The sequence below is a fragment of the Squalius cephalus genome (assembly GCF_949319135.1).
Source record: "Squalius cephalus genome assembly, chromosome: 14".
Classification (NCBI taxonomy): domain Eukaryota; kingdom Metazoa; phylum Chordata; class Actinopteri; order Cypriniformes; family Leuciscidae; genus Squalius; species Squalius cephalus.
Window position 1 is genome coordinate 19,877,927 of NC_137135.1, and position 22,616 is coordinate 19,900,542.

At 38.5% G+C, this 22,616-nt stretch overlaps 1 protein-coding gene across 1 annotated transcript; it reads left to right on the forward strand.

Annotated features, from left to right (window-relative positions):
- tmtops3a (teleost multiple tissue opsin 3a) lies at positions 1-19,907 on the forward strand. The gene is made up of 5 exons (XM_079893434.1): positions 1-30; positions 9,751-10,218; positions 15,266-15,594; positions 17,591-17,824; positions 19,320-19,907. Exons 2-5 carry the CDS (start codon positions 9,834-9,836, stop codon positions 19,512-19,514), a joined length of 1,143 nt encoding a protein of 380 aa, XP_079749560.1. The 5' UTR covers positions 1-30; positions 9,751-9,833; the 3' UTR covers positions 19,515-19,907.
- Positions 19,908-22,616: the final 2,709 nt, after the last annotated feature.

Genomic DNA, 22,616 nt, shown 5'->3' on the forward strand with positions numbered 1-22,616 from the left:
GAGAAGCAGTTAATGGTGGGCTGCGGCAGTGTGAGACTGCGGTCAAGCCAGCCGCGGTTTGAAAATACACGGTCAAGCCAGCCGCCAAAAAAAAAAAAAGCGTGTGCGCCTATTACTGTGAATATGGTAATTTCAGTAACAGCAGAGAGAGCGCGCTTTCAGAGCGCTTGAGTTGCCCAGATATATATATCTCTCTATCTATCTTTTTTCTTTCTTTTCTCTCTCTCTCTCTCTCTCTCTCTCTCTCTCTCTCTCTCTCTTTTTCTTTTTTCTCTCTTTTTCTATCTATCTATCTATCTATCTATCTATAGGAAGAATTAAAGATTAATCGGCAGGAAGAACGATTAATCGGCTAACTGGACGGATAAATTATTTGCCATTTATGACGATCTCAGCCACTGGAATGCGGCCATAAGAACTGGGCAGGACCTAGGTGACTGTCCCTATGGGCCAGGAACTACAAGGGAGCTGGGGATCAATCACCATGACAACAGCAGAAGGTGAGATAGAGGGACCATCCATTTTCCACTTCTGATGGGACTGAAGGCTTGGGAGATAATCCTTGATGAAGCTAACCCAGAACCTGTCGGCAAGGATCTGACGGTGTCTCCACTTCCTATGGGTCAAGAGCTCAGAGTCAGCATACATTACTTGTGGAAGGGACGTGTCTCGCCGCCCCATCAGAAGAATATTTGGCGTTATCGGATCCGGGACCAGCGGCGAAGGGAGCTCTGGGCCGGACGGGACAAGCGGCGAAGGAAGCTCTGGGCTGGACGGGACCAGCGGCACAGGGAGCTCTGGGCTGGACGGGACCAGCGGCGAAGGAAGCTCTGGGCTGGACGGGACCAGCGGCGAAGGAAGCTCTGGGCTGGACGGGACCAGCGGCGAAGGAAGGAAGCTCTGGGCTGGACGGGACCAGCGGCGAAGGAAGCTCTGAGCTGGACGGGACCAGCGGCGAAGGAAGCTCTGGGCTGGACGGGACCAGCGGCGAAGGGAGCTCTGGGATGGACGGGACCAACGGCGAAAGGAGCTCTGGGCTGGACGGGACCAGCGGCACAGGGAGCTCTGGGATGGACGGGACCAGCGGCGAAGGAAGCTCTGGGCTGGACGGGACCAGCGGCGAAGGAAGCCGCGGTTTGAAAATACACGGTCAAGCCAGCCGCCAAAAAAAAAAAAGCGTGTGCGCCTATTACTGTGAATATGGTAATTTCAGTAACAGCAGAGAGAGCGCGCTTTCAGAGCGCTTGAGTTGCCCAGATATAGATAGATAGATAGATAGATAGATAGATAGATAGATAGATAGATAGATAGATAGATAGATAGATAGATAGATAGATAGATAGATAGATAGATAGATAGATCGATCTCTCGATCTCTCTCTCTCTCTCTCTCTCTCTCTCTCTCTCTCTCTCAGCATCAAAGATCTTTTAATCAAAGATTTGATTGTAATAGGCATAGATTGTTCATCTGGCAAGGAGTGTTATAAGATTTGTGTCAAAATGTTTAATAAGAAGGCTTTGGATAAAAGAATTGACACGCCATGGCGTAATGTACTTGAGTTAGAAGAGGATGAAAAGCCTGAGTGGAGAGTATTGTATAAGTCACCATTGCCCAAGAGAATTGGGGACTTGCAATGGAGATTGTTATATGGGGCTATTGCTGTGAATGCATTTGTTTCGGTAATTAATCCTGATGTTGTTCAGAATTGTCCTTTCTGTTTACAAAGGGAAACTGTATTTCATGCATTCATGCAGTGTTCAAGGTTGAAACCTTTATTTATTGTTTTAAACTACATTTTTAAATGTTTTAATGAGTGTTTTTCAATGAAGACGTTTATTTGTGGTTTCAAATATTCTCAGAGCCAGAAGCATCAATGTCAGGTGTTTAATTTTATTTTGGGCCAGGCAAAGATGGCGATTTACATTACAAGAAAGGAGAAAGTTGATCAAGGTGTATGTAATAGTTTATTAGCTGTGTTTGGTAATTCAGTCAAATCTAGAATCCTAATAGATTTTAATTATTATAAAGCAATGAATGATCTTATAAAGTTTGAAATAATTTGGTGTTATAAAGGGATATTGTGCAAAATTGTTAATGACGAATTATTTTTTCTTATTTAAAACAAAGTTTGTTTTTTATTGATTGATGTTTGATTTAAATGTTGATTATTGATGGTTTGCTTATTGTAATTAAAGGTGTTTAAAAATCAAAAAATCTCTCTCTCTCTTTTTCTTTTTTCTCTCTTTTTCTATCTATCTATCTATCTATCTATCTATCTATCTATCTATCTATAGGAAGAGCGGTCAAGCGGTCAAGGAAGCTCTGAGCTGGACGGGACCAGCGGCGAAGGAAGCTCTGGGCTGGACGGGACCAGCGGCGAAGGAAGCTCTGGGATGGACGGGACCAACGGCGAAAGGAGCTCTGGGCTGGACGGGACCAGCGGCACAGGGAGCTCTGGGCTGGACGGGACCAGCGGCACAGGGAGCTCTGGGATGGACGGGACCAGCGGCGAAGGAAGCTCTGGGCTGGACGGGACCAGCGGCGAAGGAAGCTCTGGGCTGGACGGGACCAGCGGCGAAGGGAGCTCTGGGCTGGACAGGCCCAGCGGCGCAGGGAGCTCTGGGCTGGACGGGACCAGCGGCGAAGGAAGCTCTGGGCTGGACGGGACCAGCGGCGAAGGAAGCCCTAGGCTGGACGGGACCAGCGGCGCAGGAAGCTCTGGGCTGGACGGGACCAGCAACGAAGGAAGCTCTGGGCTGGATGGGACCAGCAACGAAGGGAGCTCTGGACTGGATGGGACCAGTGACGAAAGGAGCTCTGTGGGTATCATATCAGCAACAGAATGGCACTGAACATTTCTAGGGTGACTGGCTGCATACTCTTCTAGGTGCCTACCAGGATCATCTAGTGCTGGGGCCAGAGGCAAATGGCGAGAACTACGAGTAGGCATGACTATGGGATTAGTAGCAGAAGCTGTCACTCTAATCTGTGGGGCTGGTACAGGCCCGGGGGGAGCCTGAGGAGGTTGCGGCACGGCAGCTATTGGAGCCACATACTCTGGATGGACAGGTAGGACATATGGCAGATCACGAAAAGGATAAGGGAAATAAGGAGGCCTAAATACTCCACCGTTTTGAACATTAGCTGGATAAGTTGACATTAGCGGCGGCATCCATGGAGGGCATAGAGGGCCTGGAAAGTAGAAAGCATTTCCTGGCATTTGACTATATTGGAGGGCATCACTCCTCGCTAACTGAGGGTCACTGGGATAAAGTCCTGGATGAAAATCGTAGATTTGAGATAAGTCTAGATTTACACCTCGTGGCCGATTCAGGTAATGTGGATTCACATTCAGGGGGTGTTGTAAAGTTGAGTTCCTCTGACAAGGAACTGGTGGCTCAGGACGTGCATGAACATTTGGGCCTACATGCATGTCTGGTGGTTCTCTTCTAGATCGGGCAGAGGGTGTGGGAAGCATAGAGGCCGGTGGAGATGGAAGAGTGCTTTGTCTACTCGACCTTGGTGGTGAGGGGAGAGGCAGGCTTTGTCTCTTTTCCTGATGTTGACGCAGACATTCTCCCAAATTCATCAACATGCCTTTCATCTGTTTGACCTCCTCGGTCAGAGACTTCACATCAGAGTTTCCAGGTGGTAGCAGGGCTTCTCGATTTACTCCTTCTAATTGACCTCGAACATTTGTAGCAGAAGAGTGGGGATGTACCATTTCATAATCCTGATGCCACACAAGAGGCCTCACATGCCTAGTTGAATGCTTCAGTTTCCCAGGGTTATCTTCTGACTCCATTCCAGCAGCCTCTCCGGCTCGAAGGACCATGTTGAATATGTGATAATTGGCTGGTTAAGGATGAGTGCTACCAGAATGGTGTGTCGATTAGAACACAGGAATGAGTCCAAAAGTTACTTCTTTCACTGATTTATTGCCATTTGCTTTCTTCCTCCATTGTCCCATTTCATTACTGTGGCTTTACAATTGCTGCATATTGCTGGTGTCTACAATCAAACAAAGCTAACATTACTGATACAAATCATAATAATTATACGTTCACATAACCATAAAGAAAATCTTTAACCAAATTAAACAAATCAACAGTTACCAAATTAATATCAATACAAAAGGCTTAAATAAACTTACAAAGTCATAGACGCAGCAAACACATGCAGCAAGCAGCCAGCACAAAGAGAGACACACTAGTGAGGTTGATTGGGAGGCCTAATTATCCTCAGGTGAAGAAAGTTCCAGGAAGTGGGCGTGTCTCCCAATAGAGTGACAGGAGGTTGGCCAATTGGGATTTTTAACAATCTATCTATCTATCTATCTATCTATCTATCTATCTATCTATCTATCTATCTATCTATCTATCTATCTATCTATCTATCTATCTATCTTTTTTCTTTCTTTTTTTCTCTCTTTCTTTCTTTCTTTCTTTCTTTCTCTCTCTCTCTTTCTCTTTCTCTTTCTATCTATCTATCTATCTATCTATCTATCTATCTATCTCTTTGTTTCTATCTAATTTCTATCTATCTATCTATCTATCTATCTATCTATCTATCTATCTATCTATCTATCTATCTATCATCTGTGAGAGACGATATACAGTTTTTCTCAGTCGCTTTGGTGCATTTCTCATAACACTATTTACATTTGCACAACAGTTAATGCAGTTCTCAAAACAATTAGTACAAACTGCAAAACCTAGTTGATAACCTGCAAAAGCGTGTCACTTGCTCAAAATGGATAGCTCATTCCTCAAAAGCAAGTATTTATGTCAATGAATGTGTCAGTGTCATCAAAATGAAAAGTCCTGACACCATCGTTTATGAACAAGATAGTCAAATGGCTTTGTCATGTTTTCATTATGACAGTTTACTCTGTAAATGTTTTCCAATGATAAAAGTCAGATCTTGGTGACACTACCTGAAAATGCTCAATACAGCACTAAATACTATTTGCACAGCCATTTGAAAAATACAGTAAAGTTACACATTACTGTATGTATGAGGTAACGGAGTACAAGACACTGAATATGTATGTTTCACATTTTTACTGCATATGCTCTTTGCAATTCTAATTTGTTCACAGCATTGTGCAAAAGAAAAAATACACCCTTATTTACAACAAACATAAACCCCCTTTGGGTAGAGCTGTGCACAACTGTAAACAATATTGCAGTAGGCCTATATACTGTATTGGAACTGAACATACAACATACATAGGACTCTAATCATTCATGCACATCCAGACGTTCCTCTCTGTCTGGTCACATAATTTCATCTACATCCCAGCGAATATCATCTCTTGCTCAATTGCAAATTGTTCAATTTAGGAGACTTTTTCAGCATTTTTTTTGTTGTTGTTGTTTTTTTAAATGACAGATTTTGACAACTAGTTCAACATTTTTGTATGTAATGACTCAAGCAATGAAATGAGGACTATTAGTTTTATATGGAATGACTATTCATCATTCACAAGTATAGTTAATTTTGACTGACATGACATAAGCAAATGATAATGTTATAAAACAGCAGAGAGTTGTATGAAAGCAATGGATGCATGTCCAAAAGCATTTGCAATTTGTTGGAAGGAATGAGAAACTGCTACTATGATGTGCACAAATGACTAAATGTTGTGGAGGTTGAACTAACTGTTGTGCAAATGTAAATAGTGATGTGAGAAATGCACCAAAGCGACTGAGAAAAACTGTAATAAGATGCCATATTTCGAGAGTTTTTGTACTTTACTCTGTTATCCTTTTAATTTACACTCGACGTTGTCTTTGCAAGTTGTGTATTTCTTTGACTAATGCTTTTTTTTCTTTATAGGTCACATCTAGAGAATTTTTATGTAGAGATTTACAACATAATTATTTGCAAAAAAACAGTAAAATAAAGTATACATTCTTTCTAAATACATCTTTTGTTTTTGTTTTCATATATATTTTTTACTACATTAAAAGTTTCTGGAATTCAATGTCCCACCTAGTATGCACACCTCATTTGAAACCATTTTACTGCAGCATTTTGGAGATACGTCAATTTATTCGACTTCAGAGGCCTATAAAGTCCACATTTCTAATAAGTAGAATAAACGAATGGTCAGTTTTTAAAGGGGACGTCCCATACAGAATGCAAACTTCATATGTAACAATTTTTACTGCAGCATTTTGGAATAATGTCACATTTTACTACATCAGAGGCCTATAAAGACCTCATTTCTAATAAGTAGAAAAAACTAATGGTCAGTTCTTATAGGGGACGCCCCATACAATATGCATTATAGGCCTCTAAAGTAGTAAAATGTGACAAAACTCCAAAATGCTGCAGTAAAATGTTTTGATATGAGGTATGCATTGCATACTATATGGGACATCCCCTATAATAACTGACCATTAGTTTTTTCTACTTATTAGAAATGAGGTCTTTATAGGCCTCTGAATTAGTAAAATGTGACATAACTCCAAAATGCTGCAGTAAAATGGTTTGATATGAGGTGTGTATACCTTATGGGACGTCCCCTGTAAAAACTGACCATTAGTTTTTTCTACTTATTGGAAATGAGGTCTTTATAGGCCTCTGAAGTAGTAAAATGTGACATAACTCCAAAATGCTACAGTAAAATGTTTTGATATGAGGTGTGCATACTGTATGGGACGTCCCCTATAAGGACTGACCATTAGTTTTTTCTACTTATTAGACTATCATTTTACTATCAGAGGCCTATAATGTCACATTTTACTACTTTAGAGGCCTATAACGACTTTATTTTAGACTTTATAGGCCTCTGATAGTAAAATGTGACATATCTCCAAAATGCTGCAGTAAAATGTTTTGATATGAGGTGTGTATACTGTATGGGACGTCCCCTATAAGAACTGACCATTAGTTGTTTCTACTTATTAGAAATGAGGTCTTTATAGGCCTCTAAATTAGTAATATGTGATATGCTACAGTAAAATGTTTTGATATGAGGTGTGGATACTGTATGGGACGTCATGTCCCCTATAAGAAATGGCCATTAGTTTTTTCTACTTATTAGAAATGAGGTCTTTATAGGCCTCTAAACTAGTAAAATGTGACATATCTCCAAAATGCTACAGTAAAATGTTTTGAATAGAGGTGTGCATACTGTATGGGACGTCCCCTATAAGAAATGGCCATTAGTTTTTAGCGCAATTTTCCACCGGACAAATTGCGATTGTTAACTCATGATTTCTGTTCTGTGCGTCTGTGCGCACCAATCTTGCACTTCTATCTACTCCTCAACCAGACCACCTAGAGACTTCGGGTTTTCGGCATTATGTTAAGGAAGGTCTAATCTTGGGAACGCACAAAAGAAATCCAGGAAAAGATTTACTATCTCTTAGTGTTGTGATCCCATGAGGTGAGAAAATTGCACTAAAACACTCACTGAGTTTTTATTACTTGTTTCTACTTATTAGAAATGAGGTCTTTATAGGCCTCTAAAGTAGTAAAATGGGACATAACTCCAAAATGCTACAGTAAAATGTTTTGATATGAGGTGTGCATACTGTATGGGGTGTCCCCTATAAGGACTGACCATTAGTTTTTTCTACTTATTAGAAATGAGGTCTTTATAGGCCTCTGATAGTAAAATGTGACATATCTCCAAAATGCTACAGTAAAATGGTTTGACATGAGGTATGCATACTGTATGGGACGTCCCCTATAAGAAATGGCCATTATTTTTTTGTACTTATTAGAAATGAGGACTTTATAGGCCTCTAAAGTAGTAAAATGTGACATATCTCCAAAATGCTACAGTAAAATGGTTTGATATGAGGTGTGTATACTGTATGGGACGTCCCCTATAGAGCTGGTAAGTCCCGCCCCTTCCGTAAAACCCCGCTGGACCTCTAGGTTGAAAAATCGTCAATGCAAGTGAATGGGAGAAAATAATTATTTTCTGGTCCCGTTTGAATTGTGCCATGAATGTGAACATATGTTGTCTGTGCATTTTTTATATAACTTTTCATGTTACAAGTTTGACAGTATATGGTATGATTCTTCGGCTAGCAGTTGTGGAAAAGACATAACGAGAAAGACTACATGTCGCCTATGTGACGTCACCCCATAAAATTGACTTACCCGTGGTTTTCGCCAACCTCAACGATTTTGTCCTCTCCCTGAAAGAAGGCGATGAAGTGCACCAAAGACACAGCCATGTTTAGCGGGATCCGTGAGCTAGTGTCCGTGTGCTAGTGGTGTTGACGTTTCAAACGCGTCGAAAGCAGCGAGGAGTTGTAGTCCACAAAGTGCTCACACACAAAGTCTAACCGTATCAAACTTCTACACGCTAAATTGTAGCATTCTTTACACGAAAAGTTATATAAAAAATTCACAGACAACATATGTTCACATTCATGGCAAAATTCAAACGGGACCAGAAAATAATTATTTTCTCCCATTCACTTGCATTGACGATTTTTCAACCTAGAGGTCCAGGGGGATTAGCGGAAGGGGCGGGACTTACCAGCTCTATAAGAAATGGCCATTAGTTTTTTCTACTTATTAGAAATGAGGTCTTTATAGGCCTCTAAAGTAGCAAAATGTGACATAACTCCAAAATGCTGCAGTAAAATGTTTTGATATGAGGTGTGTATACTGTATGGGATGTCGCCTATAAGAACTGACCATTAGTTTTTTTCTACTTATTAGAAATGTGGACTTTATAGGCCTCCAAAGTCGAATAAATTGACGTATCTCCAAAATGCTGCAGTAAAATGGTTTCAAATGAGGTGTGCATACTAGGTGGGACATTGAATTCCAGAAACTTTTAATGTAGTAAAAATATATATGAAAACAAAAACAAAAGATGTATTTAGAAAGAATGTATACTTTATTTTACTGCTTTTTTTTTGCAAATAATTATGTTGTAAACCTCTACATAAAAATTTTCTAGATGTGACCTATAAAGAAAAAGAAAAAACATTAGTCAAAGAACACAACTTGCAAAGACAACATGAGTGTATATTAAAAGGATAACAAAGTACAAAAACTCTCGAAATATGGCATCTTATTATATCGTCTCTCACAGATACATAGATAGATAGATAGATAGATAGATAAAGAAGAAGAAAAAGATAGAAAGAAAGAAAGAAAGGAAAAAGAGAGAGAGAGAAAGAGAGAGAGAAAAAAGAAAAAAGATAGATAGATAGATAGATAGAAATTAGATAGAAACAAAGAGATAGATAGATAGATAGATAGATAGATAGATAGATAGATAGATAGATAAAGAAGAAGAAAAAGATACAAAAAAAGAAAGAAAGAAAAGAGAGAGAGAGAGAGAGAGAGAGAAAAGAAAGAAAAAAGATAGATAGATAGATAGATAGATAGATAGATAGATAGATAGATAGATAGATAAAGAAGAAGAAAAAGATAGAAAAAAAGAAAAAAAAAGAAAGAAAAAAGATAGATAGATAGATAGATAAAGAAGAAGAAAAAAGAAAGAGAGAGATAGAGAGAGAGAGAGAGAGAAAAGAAAGAAAAAAGATAGATAGAGAGAGAGAGAGAGAGAGAGAGAGAGAGAGAGAGAGAGAGAGAGAGAGAGAGAGAGAGAGAGAGAGAGAGAGATCTGGGCAACTCAAGCGCTCTGAAAGCGCGTTCTCTCTGTTACTGAAATTACCATATTCACAGTAATAGGCGCACACGCTTTTTTTTTTTTGGCGGCTGGCTTGACCGTGTATTTTCAAACCGCGGCTGGCTTGACCGCAGTTCAGTACTGACATGAGAACAGTGAATCCATCTGTAAGGAAAGTCATAGTGTCAACACCATTTACCCGAGCATTGAGGCTGCTATGGTCGTCCACATCTGGAGTTTGAACATTAGCAACAAAGACATTTCTGCGCTCAATCAAAGTGAATATGTCAGTTCAGGAGACCCCCTAGAGCCCCACGACGACACCCCACCTGGCCTGAGCCGGACTGGCCACACGGTGACAGCCGTCTGCCTCGGAATCATTCTGGCGTTTGGATGCTTGAACAACCTCTTTGTCCTGCTCATCTTTGCGAGGTTTCGCTCACTGCGGACACCTATAAACCTCATTCTGCTCAACATAAGTCTGAGTGACATACTGGTTTGTTTATTTGGGACTCCCTTCAGTTTCGTTTCCAGTCTCTATGGGAAATGGCTGTTGGGACAATCCGGCTGCAAATGGTATGCTTTCGCAAATTCGCTTTTTGGTAAGTTTTACTAAAGTTCATTCAACAGGAAAGTTACATGTGTAACAGGTTCCCAGAGTTTTTGGTGGTGCAGTGTATACAACACTCAGCCTTACAACACTTTGTAGTGTGTTGTTGCGCGTGCATTAATTTCTGGCGTAGCCTACATGGTGTCTAGGTTTGCTGATGAATACGTTTTTAACACATCATATTAATAGCGTCTTCAAGAGATTATCTTACATTTTAATTAGGCCTATTGGCTTTTAAACATGACAGAGAAAATGATAGGAAAGTGATTAAAAATTACGACACCATTATATTAAGATAGATGTGTAGCCTAGTTGATCATTTTTTTTTTTTTTGGAAATAGATCATGTGGAAAGGACTTTTTTTTCTGAAGGACGCAGGCTGTATTGAGTAAACAACTCAGCCACTAAGATTTCACGTCTTTTTACGATTTTATGACATAAAATCGATTTCGAAGTTAAAATCAAAGTTGAAATTGACTGAAAACATGATGACTTTAGGGATTTTTTTAGAGAGTAATCAGCTTAATGGAATGAATGGTGCATATTCGTCTGTGATCAGTGTTTACCGAGCTTGGTAACTGACGAGTTGACTATTAAAAAGAACAGCTTAACATCAGTTCACAAATAAATTATATTGTTTAAATTGTGCCTTTTGATATTATTTTAGAATAAATGTAAAAAAGCTTAAGAAACTAACTTGATGAGAATGAGATTTATACTTGTTTTTAACGAATAGAACATTAATTGCATAGGCTAGTGAATGTAAAAATACAAAATAGAATTGTATTTGGTTTCTCTTTTAAATGTAGCCTAATATTTAACCAGTAATGTGACAACATTAAGTGTAACTGGGACATGAATTTTCATTTGATTTATATAAATATAAACATTCACAATATAGACCTGTGATATGCAAAAAAGCGGGTTCATATGATTTAAATTTACAGCATATGATTTTTCATGCTGTTAGGTCAATCTGTAGCCTAAATCAAATCAACTGAATATTTGTAATATGAAGACAACCACAAATAAACAATAATTCTTGATTATATAATTTTCATGTTAAATGACATGTTGCTGTTTTCTGTCTGTCAGAAATGTTCCACATATGCTCAAAATAGGAACAAGCCAGAATCACTGTCATCTTATCTTATTCAGGAGTTGTCTCGGAAGTCACAGTCTTCCCCCAGTGATCTGACATTTGAATGGAGAGCTCATTTAAGGCCATAATTACTGTAGTGGGAGTGTTGTCTCTCTTTCTGTGATGTGTAGAACAGTTGATGTGTAGAAGAGTGCTGAGCACTTTTGTGCAGAACCTGTGAACCTGCAAACCCATTGAAGGAGAATGTCTGAGTACATTTGACATAATTCGCATCATTTTCACATTCATTTTTAATGAATGTGTTCCTTTGTTGACTAACCATATTCATTAAGGCTCAGTTTCTCTCTGTGGCTATACCAAATATTTCTGACAACTGGACAATTAAAATAATTAATCAGGTTGTTCTAGCTTCATAATCTCGTGTCACTTAACAACCTTCACTGTTTACAGGATGACACAAGTGAGTTGATACATAAGGGTATAATGTCATTATACCTTCGACTTATTCAACACGATCATTGCCTTAAAGCTACACTGTGTGATTTTTACCCCCATCTAGCGGTGAAATTGTATATGACTACCCAGTGAAAATTAGTTTCTGTTCCTCTCAATTCCGAGGGCGTTTTAACTCCTACGGTGGCCGTATTATTCCAAGATTAACATGGCTTCCAGTTATCACTTCGTCCATGACAATAATAAACAATACGTCTAAAATGAATAAAACTACAGGACAGATGTCAGGAGGTAAACGTCACCCTTGGAATCGGCTATCCCAGCATAATCAGATTAGGCTAATGTTACAATGTGTATAAAGTAAAAGCAATTAAAAATAACTAAAATTTACAGTGTCCTTTTTTTATATAGCTTAAAAAATTGCACCTTTAAAACTATTCATCACCTGTGATCTGTCGCAGCACAGATTTATGTTACAAGGTAAACAATACTTTTTCACTATTGATGCGAGGATGAAGTAATACTAGAGGTCGTTCTGGCGTTATGCACAACCATGCTATGGTTAGACAAGCAACTATAAAACTTCGAATTTACACAAATGAATTACAACAGGATGAATTACCTGTCGAGAAGAAAGCAGGCAACCTCGGCGTCCGTTTTAAAATATTTTCTCCTCATGAGCTCTTTCCATCTGGGAAAAGTTACTCCAATATTGACTATGGTCTTGCTGATTTGTCTGTCGCGTTGACGTTTTAATTCTCTCTTTCAAATGTGAGTACGCACGCACGCACGCACACACACACACACACACACACACACACACACACACACACACACACACACACACACACACACACAGACACACACACACACACACACACCACACTATCTTTCAAATCTGCCGGCACTCGCGAGCTCGCGAGTAATCTCCCCCTCGCATTCGTCTCTGTGTCACTGAGTGTAAAGCGCGAAAGGCGAAGCTTGAATTTACAGGCATGTCCCTCTTTGGCTAATGTAGTTTCAAGATGGAGGGGCAACATGGCGACCGGCATTCGAACCCCTCACCCGTATGTACTTTCAATGGCAGATTATAAACTTAAGAGAATACTTTATTACTTGAAAGAAGTAAATATACATTAATGAGCACATATATTTTTGAAAGAACTAAGTGTTTTTTGCTAAGAATCAACTAAAAAAGTTACACAGTGTAGCTTTAATGAGAATATTGAGTCTGTGGCTGCCACATTTTATTACATTATTCTACATTTATTACACAGCTCTGTGGAATACTTGATTTTGATTGGTCAATCGCACCATCCAGCGTTATGTTATTCCCAGATAACAACCGCTGAAAACAGATAACACAGGCTCATCCGGGTTGCTGAAGTCAGCAGCGCTAGGACCCGCGTTAAAATTAGAAAAGTTTTCCAGCGCTGGAGAGACCGGAAGAAGGTTGCGCTGTTTCTGCTCCATACCCAGTATAGGGAGTATCACTAAAGTAATAATATTAGAGTAATATATTACTTTTTGCTGTAACGCAGTAATATAATGAATTAATAATAACATTTTGGTAATATTATACTCGTTATTGTAACGAGTATAATATTACCAACATGTTATTATTAATACATTATATTACTGTGTAATGTGTACTGTGTAATACATTATATTACCCAGTAATGCACATTACAACAATGTAATAAAGTGGTTGTAGAGAGCTTAGTAATTCAGGGAAGAAGGAGGCGGGAACCGGTGAACGTTTCACAACTTTAATAATAAAACAAAAACAAAACGAAGGTAAAAATGGCAGCCCCTCATGGACAACTGCCGCACACACATAAACAAAACATAACATAAAATAGTCCAGGCCTGGTCCTCTCTCATCCCTCACTGTCGTCACTCCCCCTTTTATGCTTTCGAAGCTCCTCCGTGAGAAACTCGAGACCGGTGCGGCACGCAGGTGACACTCATTATCGTCATGATCTCGCCCCGTTTTCACGGCCCTCTGCCTCGTCCTGCTTTCCACAGTGGTGTTAGTAAAAAAAAAAGAAAGGAATTTACCAACACCGTGAGACTTTCCTGCACCAGAGAAAAAAAAATGCGGGTAAATATGTTTATTTCCTGTTGCTGTAACTTGAAGAAACACCTGCACCAGTGCCACGCTAACACTAACTGAGAGAGCTGCAGGGTCGGCTAAAAGAATGCGGCGGACGAGAGCGCGGGCAAGACAAAGCAACAGAAATTAAGTTTCTCTCGGGCTGCTATGCTGCTCGAACCCTGAGAAGTGAAGAGATTTGTGTCCAGGTTTGTGCTGTGAACCTGAATTAAAAGAAAAGAAAAAATAGAATCGAAAAGAAAAAGAGGTTGTGCATCTTGCATTGGGCTTTAGCTCTATTGTGTTTGGTATCTCTACCATAATTTACCAGACTTTGATTGTTTGTCTACTTTTGTGATTCTGACAGTGATTGTTACTTATTGTATTGCACAATGAGCCTTCCCATCATTTATAAGTCATAAGTCGCCCTCCTGGATACATAATGAGCAGCAATAAACTACATTTTAGCATTTTAGAATGCCTAGTCATACTTCTGGAGATATTTTGGTGAAAGTAACTCAAAGGTAACGCATAAATAGTGTAACACATTGCAATTCAGAGACAGTAATATTGTAATGCAACTAATTAATTTCAAATAATAATGAATTAATTTACAATGTATTACATTTTGGAATTAACTTGCCCAACTCTATCCATACGTGAGGAACATGGTTTTGAGTGTGTGCTACTGGCGACTAACAACAAACTCATGCTTGTACACTCTTGTGTTCTGTATGGTCATTTTTTCTGTATGTTTTTGTTCGTTCGTCATCTTCGCTTTATTTTTCGCAAAGCATTATTTTGCTTCGCTTCTGCTATGATAAAATATACACTCTTACAGTGCAATGAAGGGAGTGCTGTGTTTTTTTGGGGTGACTTCAAATAAAGTTGTCCGTTTTATTATTTTAATGTTATTTCAATTAGTTTTTAACCACTTTTGTTTACTCTGCATTGATTATTTTAGTTAATGAATTTTTTTTAAATCATTTTTTTTCTAGTTTTAGTTTACAACAACAGCAGTTTCATTAACACACTACCCCAAAGATGCAGTTTATTTTGGTAGTCTGAAATGTTACTTTCATACAAGAGTTGCTGATTGCTAGACTGACCCAGGAACAGAATGCAAGATCACTGAGTGCATAAACTCTATAACAATTGTGCATTTGCATTTAACCTCAAATTTCTCTCTGGGGACTGTCCCTGATGTTTACAGTAACTTGCTTTGTCATTTGTCCGTTGTGTGACTGCAAGTTTTCAAAATTGCTGTACTCGTTACTGCACCTTGTGTACACAGTACAAATATCAACATATTTTACAATAAAACAACATTTAAAACAGCACAAGTTAGCACTATTTCTTTTCCATTTCGGCTTTCTTTATCTCAAACAGGAATTGTGTCTCTGATGTCTCTATCTATACTGTCATACGAGCGTTATGCCGCCCTGCTGCGCCCCACCAAGGCAGACGTGTCTGACTTCCGCAGGGCCTGGCTTTGTGTGGCCGGATCCTGGCTCTATTCGCTGGTATGGACTCTCCCACCATTCCTGGGCTGGAGTAGCTATGGACCTGAAGGACCCGGGACTACATGCTCAGTGCAGTGGCACCTGCGCTCAACCAACAGCATGTCATACGTGATGTGCCTGTTCATCTTCTGTCTGCTTTTACCCCTGATGCTCATGATCTTCTGCTATGGCAAAATCCTGTTCATTATCAAAGGGGTGAGTGAGAGATGCTTTATGAGGAAACTCAATTTGATGCTTTCTCCTCTGAATAGGTGTTATGGTATTATACATATGTTATTATCTATTTAACCTACTGAGTACTGGAAAACAAACTGTGGCTTTCATTATAATAAAATAATAGTGATGATTGAGTTCATGATTTCTGGGATTTCAAGTGTATGTCGGTTGCAGACTTCAAAATCTTGCTGAAAGTAGTATAGGTCCTGTTATTCTGTTGTACAGCACAATATAAATAAGTTGATTGATTGAAGTATTAGGTCATCCGGGTACTTTTCACCAACTGTTTTAAGGTGAATGTGAATTTGAACATACTACTTTTGCCATGATTTTCACCTACTATGTAGCATATTCAGATGCTGCCAAAGAGTAGTATGCTAGTCTTGCTTTGTCTTGTTTCTTTTTCTTGAATAAATCAATGATTTGAGACGGATTGATTGAATGATTGATTGAATGGTTCGTCAATTGCCGCCACCTACTGGCGCATCGAAAGAGTCACTGTAAAATCCTCATCATCGTCTGCCTGAATGAGCGGAGTGATACAAACAATGAAAGGTCTCAGTGCTTTTGTATAACACCAGTTACTGACAATTAGCATGCATTACAATCTCCTCTCACCGTGTTAATTTACCTTCTGAGAAAAAAAGCAGTTGCACTCAGAAATCCGCAGTGATGTGTCATAGTCAGTGTCCAATTAACATTTCAAAACAGACAAGCAAAAGATGACGGATCCTGCTCTTGGATTGTTTATTTATCCATTTGATATTGCTTTGTCCAGCTAGAGAATAAGAACAAGCGCTTTGGGGCATCAGGTTAGACTGTGTTCAGGGAGAAGCAGTCTTTAGGGTTTTCTGAGTCATATGGCAGATTTCATAAACACATCACAGTGTGAAGGAATATGTAATGAGCGTTTCCAGCAGGTAGTAAGGAAGAGAGCCTCTAGACGCCGAGGCAATTCTATGAATCAATCACCATCGTAGGTATTTTTAGAACGCAGAGCCTGTTACTATTGGTGACGAGCTGTTATGTAACAAAAAATTATTTCCTCCAGGATTTGCTCTGTTCGGTAGCAGACACCACACTGTGTATCTAACAAATAGAGATCTTTATCCGTTGTACCTATGAGTGGGCCAGTCACTACAGCCCTCAGGCTTTTTATAGAAACACAAACATGGAATTCTGATGGGATTCAAAAGAGGAAATTACAAGAAGAGAGCACATTGAAAATCAGAGGACATGTCTGAGACAGTAATTGCATTCCTAAAATAGTCACTCCAGACACGCGGTATGAAATTGATTTTCTTACACTATTCAATGGAAAATCTAATGAAAATGCATTCAGATACAATTAAGATTTTTTGACTCTTGTATGTAATTGTTTGCAGAAACAAAGATGCCTAGACAGAAGAGTCATTAAATTATGGAAATGGAAAGAATTGTACTGCAGTGAAAAAGACGTTTTGTTTATGTTGCTTCAAATTAATATTTTTGTCACTGTCATATTGATCCTACAAAATTGCTGAAGGACACTTCCAAAAGCAATGGGATTACACAAGTGAGAAAAGCTCGAGCCAATTTAGCCAAGCTGGAGCTGTCAATACAATCACAATCATCTCGTTTAGGACAAACGGAGCATGTAAAAGGTGTGAATGACGACATGAGCCAGTGAAGGGAGCTCAGCTCCACTGATCAACTCTCATTTGCCGCCACTGCTGATTGGAAGTTCCTATTCTGTGCCCTGACCAGCAGGAGATCTTTATACGGAGAGATTACTTCATGATGGGAAAGGGATAGGGAAGGCTAACAGACCCCAGAGGACAGAAGTCACGACACTGACTTTACACATGAAGGAGCCATCTGCCAGTCTTCCTCTGATTTGTGAACACATTTGAACATATTCCTCATATATCTGTCACAGTAGGGAAGAAAAGAGTATTGCAACTTCTATAACTTTGTGTTTCTTTTTTTGGCTCAGGTAACTAAAATCAACCTGCTGACCGCACAGAGGAGAGAGAACCACATTCTTCTAATGGTTGTCACCATGGTATCCTGCTATCTGCTGTGCTGGATGCCTTATGGGGTGATAGCCCTGCTAGCTGCGTTTGGCAGGAGGGGACTGATCACTCCCGTAACCAGTGTGGTGCCCTCAGTCCTGGCCAAGAGCAGCACTGTGGTCAACCCGGTAATCTATGTGCTTTTCAACAACCAGGTGAGTCCACAGAGGGATTGCATCAAAGCCAATTGAAGGCAAGCCTGCAACCTTAGCCGAAAAAAGTGCAGGCCGACGCTGCGGTGTGCAGGGAAGGAGACAAGAGGCTGTTTTTTTTTAATGGATGTCAATGGAGGAGAGGCTTCACTTTGCTGAATAAACCACTTTTGTGAGGAAATAGCTTATAATTTAATGAATGAACAGCCCATTGGCTAATCTTCAACATGTTTGCTCTTAAACATTAGTTTTGGATTGATCTATTTTTAGAGTTTACACCGAAAAAATGTTTTATAAGAGAAGTCATGGACAATTGCATTACAGGTATGATTCAATTTACGGCACTTACGGATTTTTATGGTATATCCGCAAACAGTGGTCGACTGTCGCAGAACTCTGAACGAAATTCAATGACGTCAAGGCTGTAATGTGATTGGTTATCAAGGCACACATGATCCAAGTTAGCCGTTATGCTTTTTACAACGGTATAACCACGGACCCTCGTATCTCCCAATAATAATACCATCTCTGATTGCTTTCTGAATTTTTAGTAGGGTGTCAAAGAATATCAGTGGACACACTTATGCTTTTACGCCCCTTGATTTGATAAAGAAAAATGTAATGCATTGAGTATGGAATTTAATAATTGAATATAAAACTCAAATAACATACATGGATTCATTTCCCTAGTAAAAAAAACCTATTTAAAATACATGGATTTCATACTAAGTATTACAAATCCATTAACATATTTACTGACATATCACTTGTTGAGACTTACTGATATAAATATAATTAAACTATATTTGGAGTACATCTTTATTGCATAATGCACATTTCTTAATATTAAGCCTTAAAATGTGTTTTTAATATCACTATTAGTAAGGACAGTATGATCTTTGGGAAGAAGATGGAAAAGAAGATATTTAGAAGAATATGGGTAACTAAACAGTTGATGGGCGCCCTTGACTTCCAATCCATAGTATGGATAAAATAAATACCATGGAAGTCAATGGGGTCCATCAACTGTTTGGTTACTGACATTCTTCAAAATATCTTCCTTTGTGTTCAGCAGAAGAAAGAAATTCATACAGGTTTGGAACAACTTGAGCGTGAGTAAATTATGACAGAGTTTTCTTTTTTGGGTGAACTATCCCTTTAATAATGCATTACAATGCATCACATAATTAATCATCATAATCTAAGTGTCAGCATTAATATTTATTTAGGTATATAAAAATAGAATTCTAATTAAATTCTACCTTTAAGGCCTGTGTATATTTCATATTCTGTGCTCCACTCCATGCACTGCACAGTTGCGCACACTATCCGTGAGCCAGAACAAAACTTTACTTTCAGCTTTAGAGGTACAACAGCTTGTCATGGGGGGCAGTATACACTTAAAAGGACAACTTTGTACCTTATCTACCCCAAAAAGGTGCATATTAGTGAAATGAAAGGCATACTAATGACTCTGTCTCATTCATTTCCCTTTCAGTTCTACAGGTGTTTCTTAGCATTTCTGAAGTGTCAAGGAGAACCATCTATTCACGGTCAGAACCCTCAGCACAGCAGCAAAGAAGATCCTCATGCTCTCAGGCCCTGTGATGGGCCCTCATTGCATGGCAACATCAAGGGCCTCCAGAATAAAGAGCAGCACACTCTGTCCTTAGTGGTTCACTACACACCCTGACACTCTCAAAGACTTCTCATGCTCTGAACAGCTCAGCGTTTATAGTGTGCCGGGATGAAAAACTGATAGTGTGATGATTGTGATTTTATTTCATAGGACCAGTATCAGAATCCCTGAGTAGGACCAAACCAGAATCACATTTATTTCAAGTGCTTGTTTTTTTTAATGAGCTCCATGCATTGAAATACGCTGATTGTACACAAATGCTGATTACATAAGGAACTTTTGAATGAAGACAATACATTGCTAACGGTGCAGTGCAACAGCAGCTTGTGTAAGTGTCAGTGCAGTATGTAGTGTAGTGACACATGTTACCAACAGTAGGAGCCACTGCCCATGTCATACCAAAGTCTGTTCCCATGAACACTCTCATGCTTATGCACATAGAACTGTGGAAAGTTCATTCGATATCCATGTGCTGCTTTTTCCTTTAATACAGAAATTATTGGTCTTTGTTTGTGGCATGTTATTTAATCTCTTGATAGTTCCTGTGTATGTAGCACAATATCTCAATTATCATATCAAGTAATCTACTTTCATTACGTTTCATAAAACTGTATAAAATGTATATAATTGTGAGTCAAGTCATGTTAAAACGCAGTTGTAACGAACGTTGCGGTATTTTGAGACTTCGGTCCTGCATCTTATATGCACATTTTTTAGAAAGTGTGACAATTTGAATATGTCCCATTTGCATAGTAAGTTCCATAAGCCCACAGTCTCTCTCCTTTTCATCAAGACACACAGAACATCCACTGAGTCATATATGCGCATCACAAAGTCATTCTTCCTATCCCTGGAAAAAGATGAAGTGAATACACAGTCTGCAATATATGTGTTGAATTCTTTCTCCCTGGAATGATTTTTGAGCTTTTGATGTGTTTTTCCATATTACTGTACTGCCCTACAAAGCAAAAAGGCAGTAACTGCATTTTTGGTCAAAAATGAGTTATTATCATTTTCATGACATTCAAGGCATCCTTTGTTATGTGACAAAACATCTTATCTCAAATGTGTGTCGTTTTGGAGAAAAATGGTAATAGTTTTTGGAGAATCTGTAGTTACTGCCTTTTTCCTTGGTATTGTGCCACGTTTTTGGTAAGTAATACAAAGCAAATTTACAAAGCAAGAATACAGTAACTGCAAAATAGGGGTAAAATATCAAATTAAATATGAGGATTGATATATACAAAGAATAAGCTAATATAAAGTAACAAAACAGCCACATGTCCAATAATCTACCTACAACTACTTAGGATGGATGACAGAATAACTTTAAAGTCATTTTTCTCAGTTCTGCAGTCTGCGTAGTTACTGCCTTTTTGCTTTGTAGGGCAGTGTAGCTACACTAATGTTCACTGTATCATGAGCATCAATACCAATGCAACACTGTCCAAAATTGTTTTTGTTTATGCTGTTCACTTTATTCAAACAATTAATTTTGATTTAGCACCATTGTATCAGGTTTCTTGTTCGGACATGATTGGTTAATGTTAAATTGGTTCTCCTTGACTTAACTTAATGTTTTCATTTTGAAAGAACATGTTGCAATCAAGTAGCAATCAAATTAATTTAGTTAAGTTTACTTAAAGAAAACAAATTAATCTAACAAATTAATTGTTCATCCAGGTTACTTTATCCATTCGAGTTGAGATTACATGATTTTATTTGTGTTAAATTATTAGAAACAGCATTAGAAACTAGGGACAGGATTTCTACTTCCCATCATGCTTTACACAGGGCTGGATAGGGAGAGTTAATGTTGAAATAAAGTGTTGTTATTTTATGCATTTTTTTTAGCAAGATGAGCAAATGGAGGGACTTGTTAATATTTAATATTTTATTATGTTGGTATTTTTATAATAGCTCCCACCATTGGTTGAGGACCTGCTAACATGTATAGTTGCTTTAATAAAAAAGCAAGAATTGTGGGAATGTTATGGATGTAAACAGTATCATTGAGCTGTTAAAAAAAGTTATCTATATATATATATATAGAATAGTGTCTAAAGTTGATTCAATTAAGTTATTTTTTCAATTAAGTTATTTGGATATGTGTAAGTTTAGTTGAGTTTACTCAGTTCCCACATAAAGTATTTGAGTAGAGATAAACTTTCCACTTTCCATTCCACTTTTCCAACTTTAAACTTTCCAAGTTCAATGAAAAAGTTTAAATAGTAAATAGTTTCACAGTAATCAAATAGTAAATATATGCTCCTAAATTATAATTTTTTTCATTTTTTTTCATTTTTCAAGACCCATAAAGTGAAAAACACAACAGCATCATGATTATAGTTGCACTACTTGTAAATTCGACTCATTTCTCAGTGAGTTGAATTTACTGTATCATACAGCCTTGACTTTTAAGGGACATCTAAAAGTAGATCTAGCTTTTAAAGAAAAAAGCTTTATAATGCCTTGTGTGGCTTTTGTTTGTGATACGTAATTAGTGCCTATATCATTCATAGTATCTGACCTCACATTACTCATGAGAACTTAATATTCAAAGCACTGAAATGTGGAAAGGATGATATATGCACTTCCACCCACATCTATTCACACTATGCAGAAAACACATTGTATATATATCTGATAATAAAGGTCAAAGATCTGATTACTGGGCCCAAATGTATCCTTTCTTGTCTTTTGTGGGTGCAGATCATTTCCTAATTTATAACACACGTTTAAAATTATACTGATGACTTTGGAAAATGTGAGCCCTGGCAGAGGGACTGAAGAAAAGTCAGTGGGAGTGGAACTGAGGTTAGATGCTGCAGTTCATTTGAAACCTGTTTTGTTTTCTGCTTTGCAGTTAAGCAGTACTTAATAATCAGCACTTTCTGTTGTACACACACCACACCAATATTTAAATGATAAAAGCTGTTTTGTTTTGATGTAAAGGATGGCTTATGAGAAGCACGAAACATGGCGGCATTGAAGGTCCAACAATTAAAAAAGAAAATGCTTAACTGAAACTCTCACAGATACAGTATCTATAAATGCTCTCTCATTTACAGCCAATGCACTTTATTATTTAAACAGAAGTAAACAGAAACGAGAATATGCAGCAGAGACCACCACTTAGTGGTTAAAATTAGGTCA

What these genes read in the sequence shown, in the direction of transcription:
- tmtops3a (XM_079893434.1), top strand. Translation starts at nt 9,834, where the DNA reads ATGGTCGTCCACATCTGGAGTTTGAACATTAGCAACAAAGACATTTCT. An exon ending in TTTCGCAAATTCGCTTTTTG is followed by an intron (nt 10,219 to 15,265) that starts GTAAGTTTTACT and finishes TATCTCAAACAG; the next exon opens with GAATTGTGTCTCTGATGTCT. An exon ending in TCCTGTTCATTATCAAAGGG is followed by an intron (nt 15,595 to 17,590) that starts GTGAGTGAGAGA and finishes TTTTTGGCTCAG; the next exon opens with GTAACTAAAATCAACCTGCT.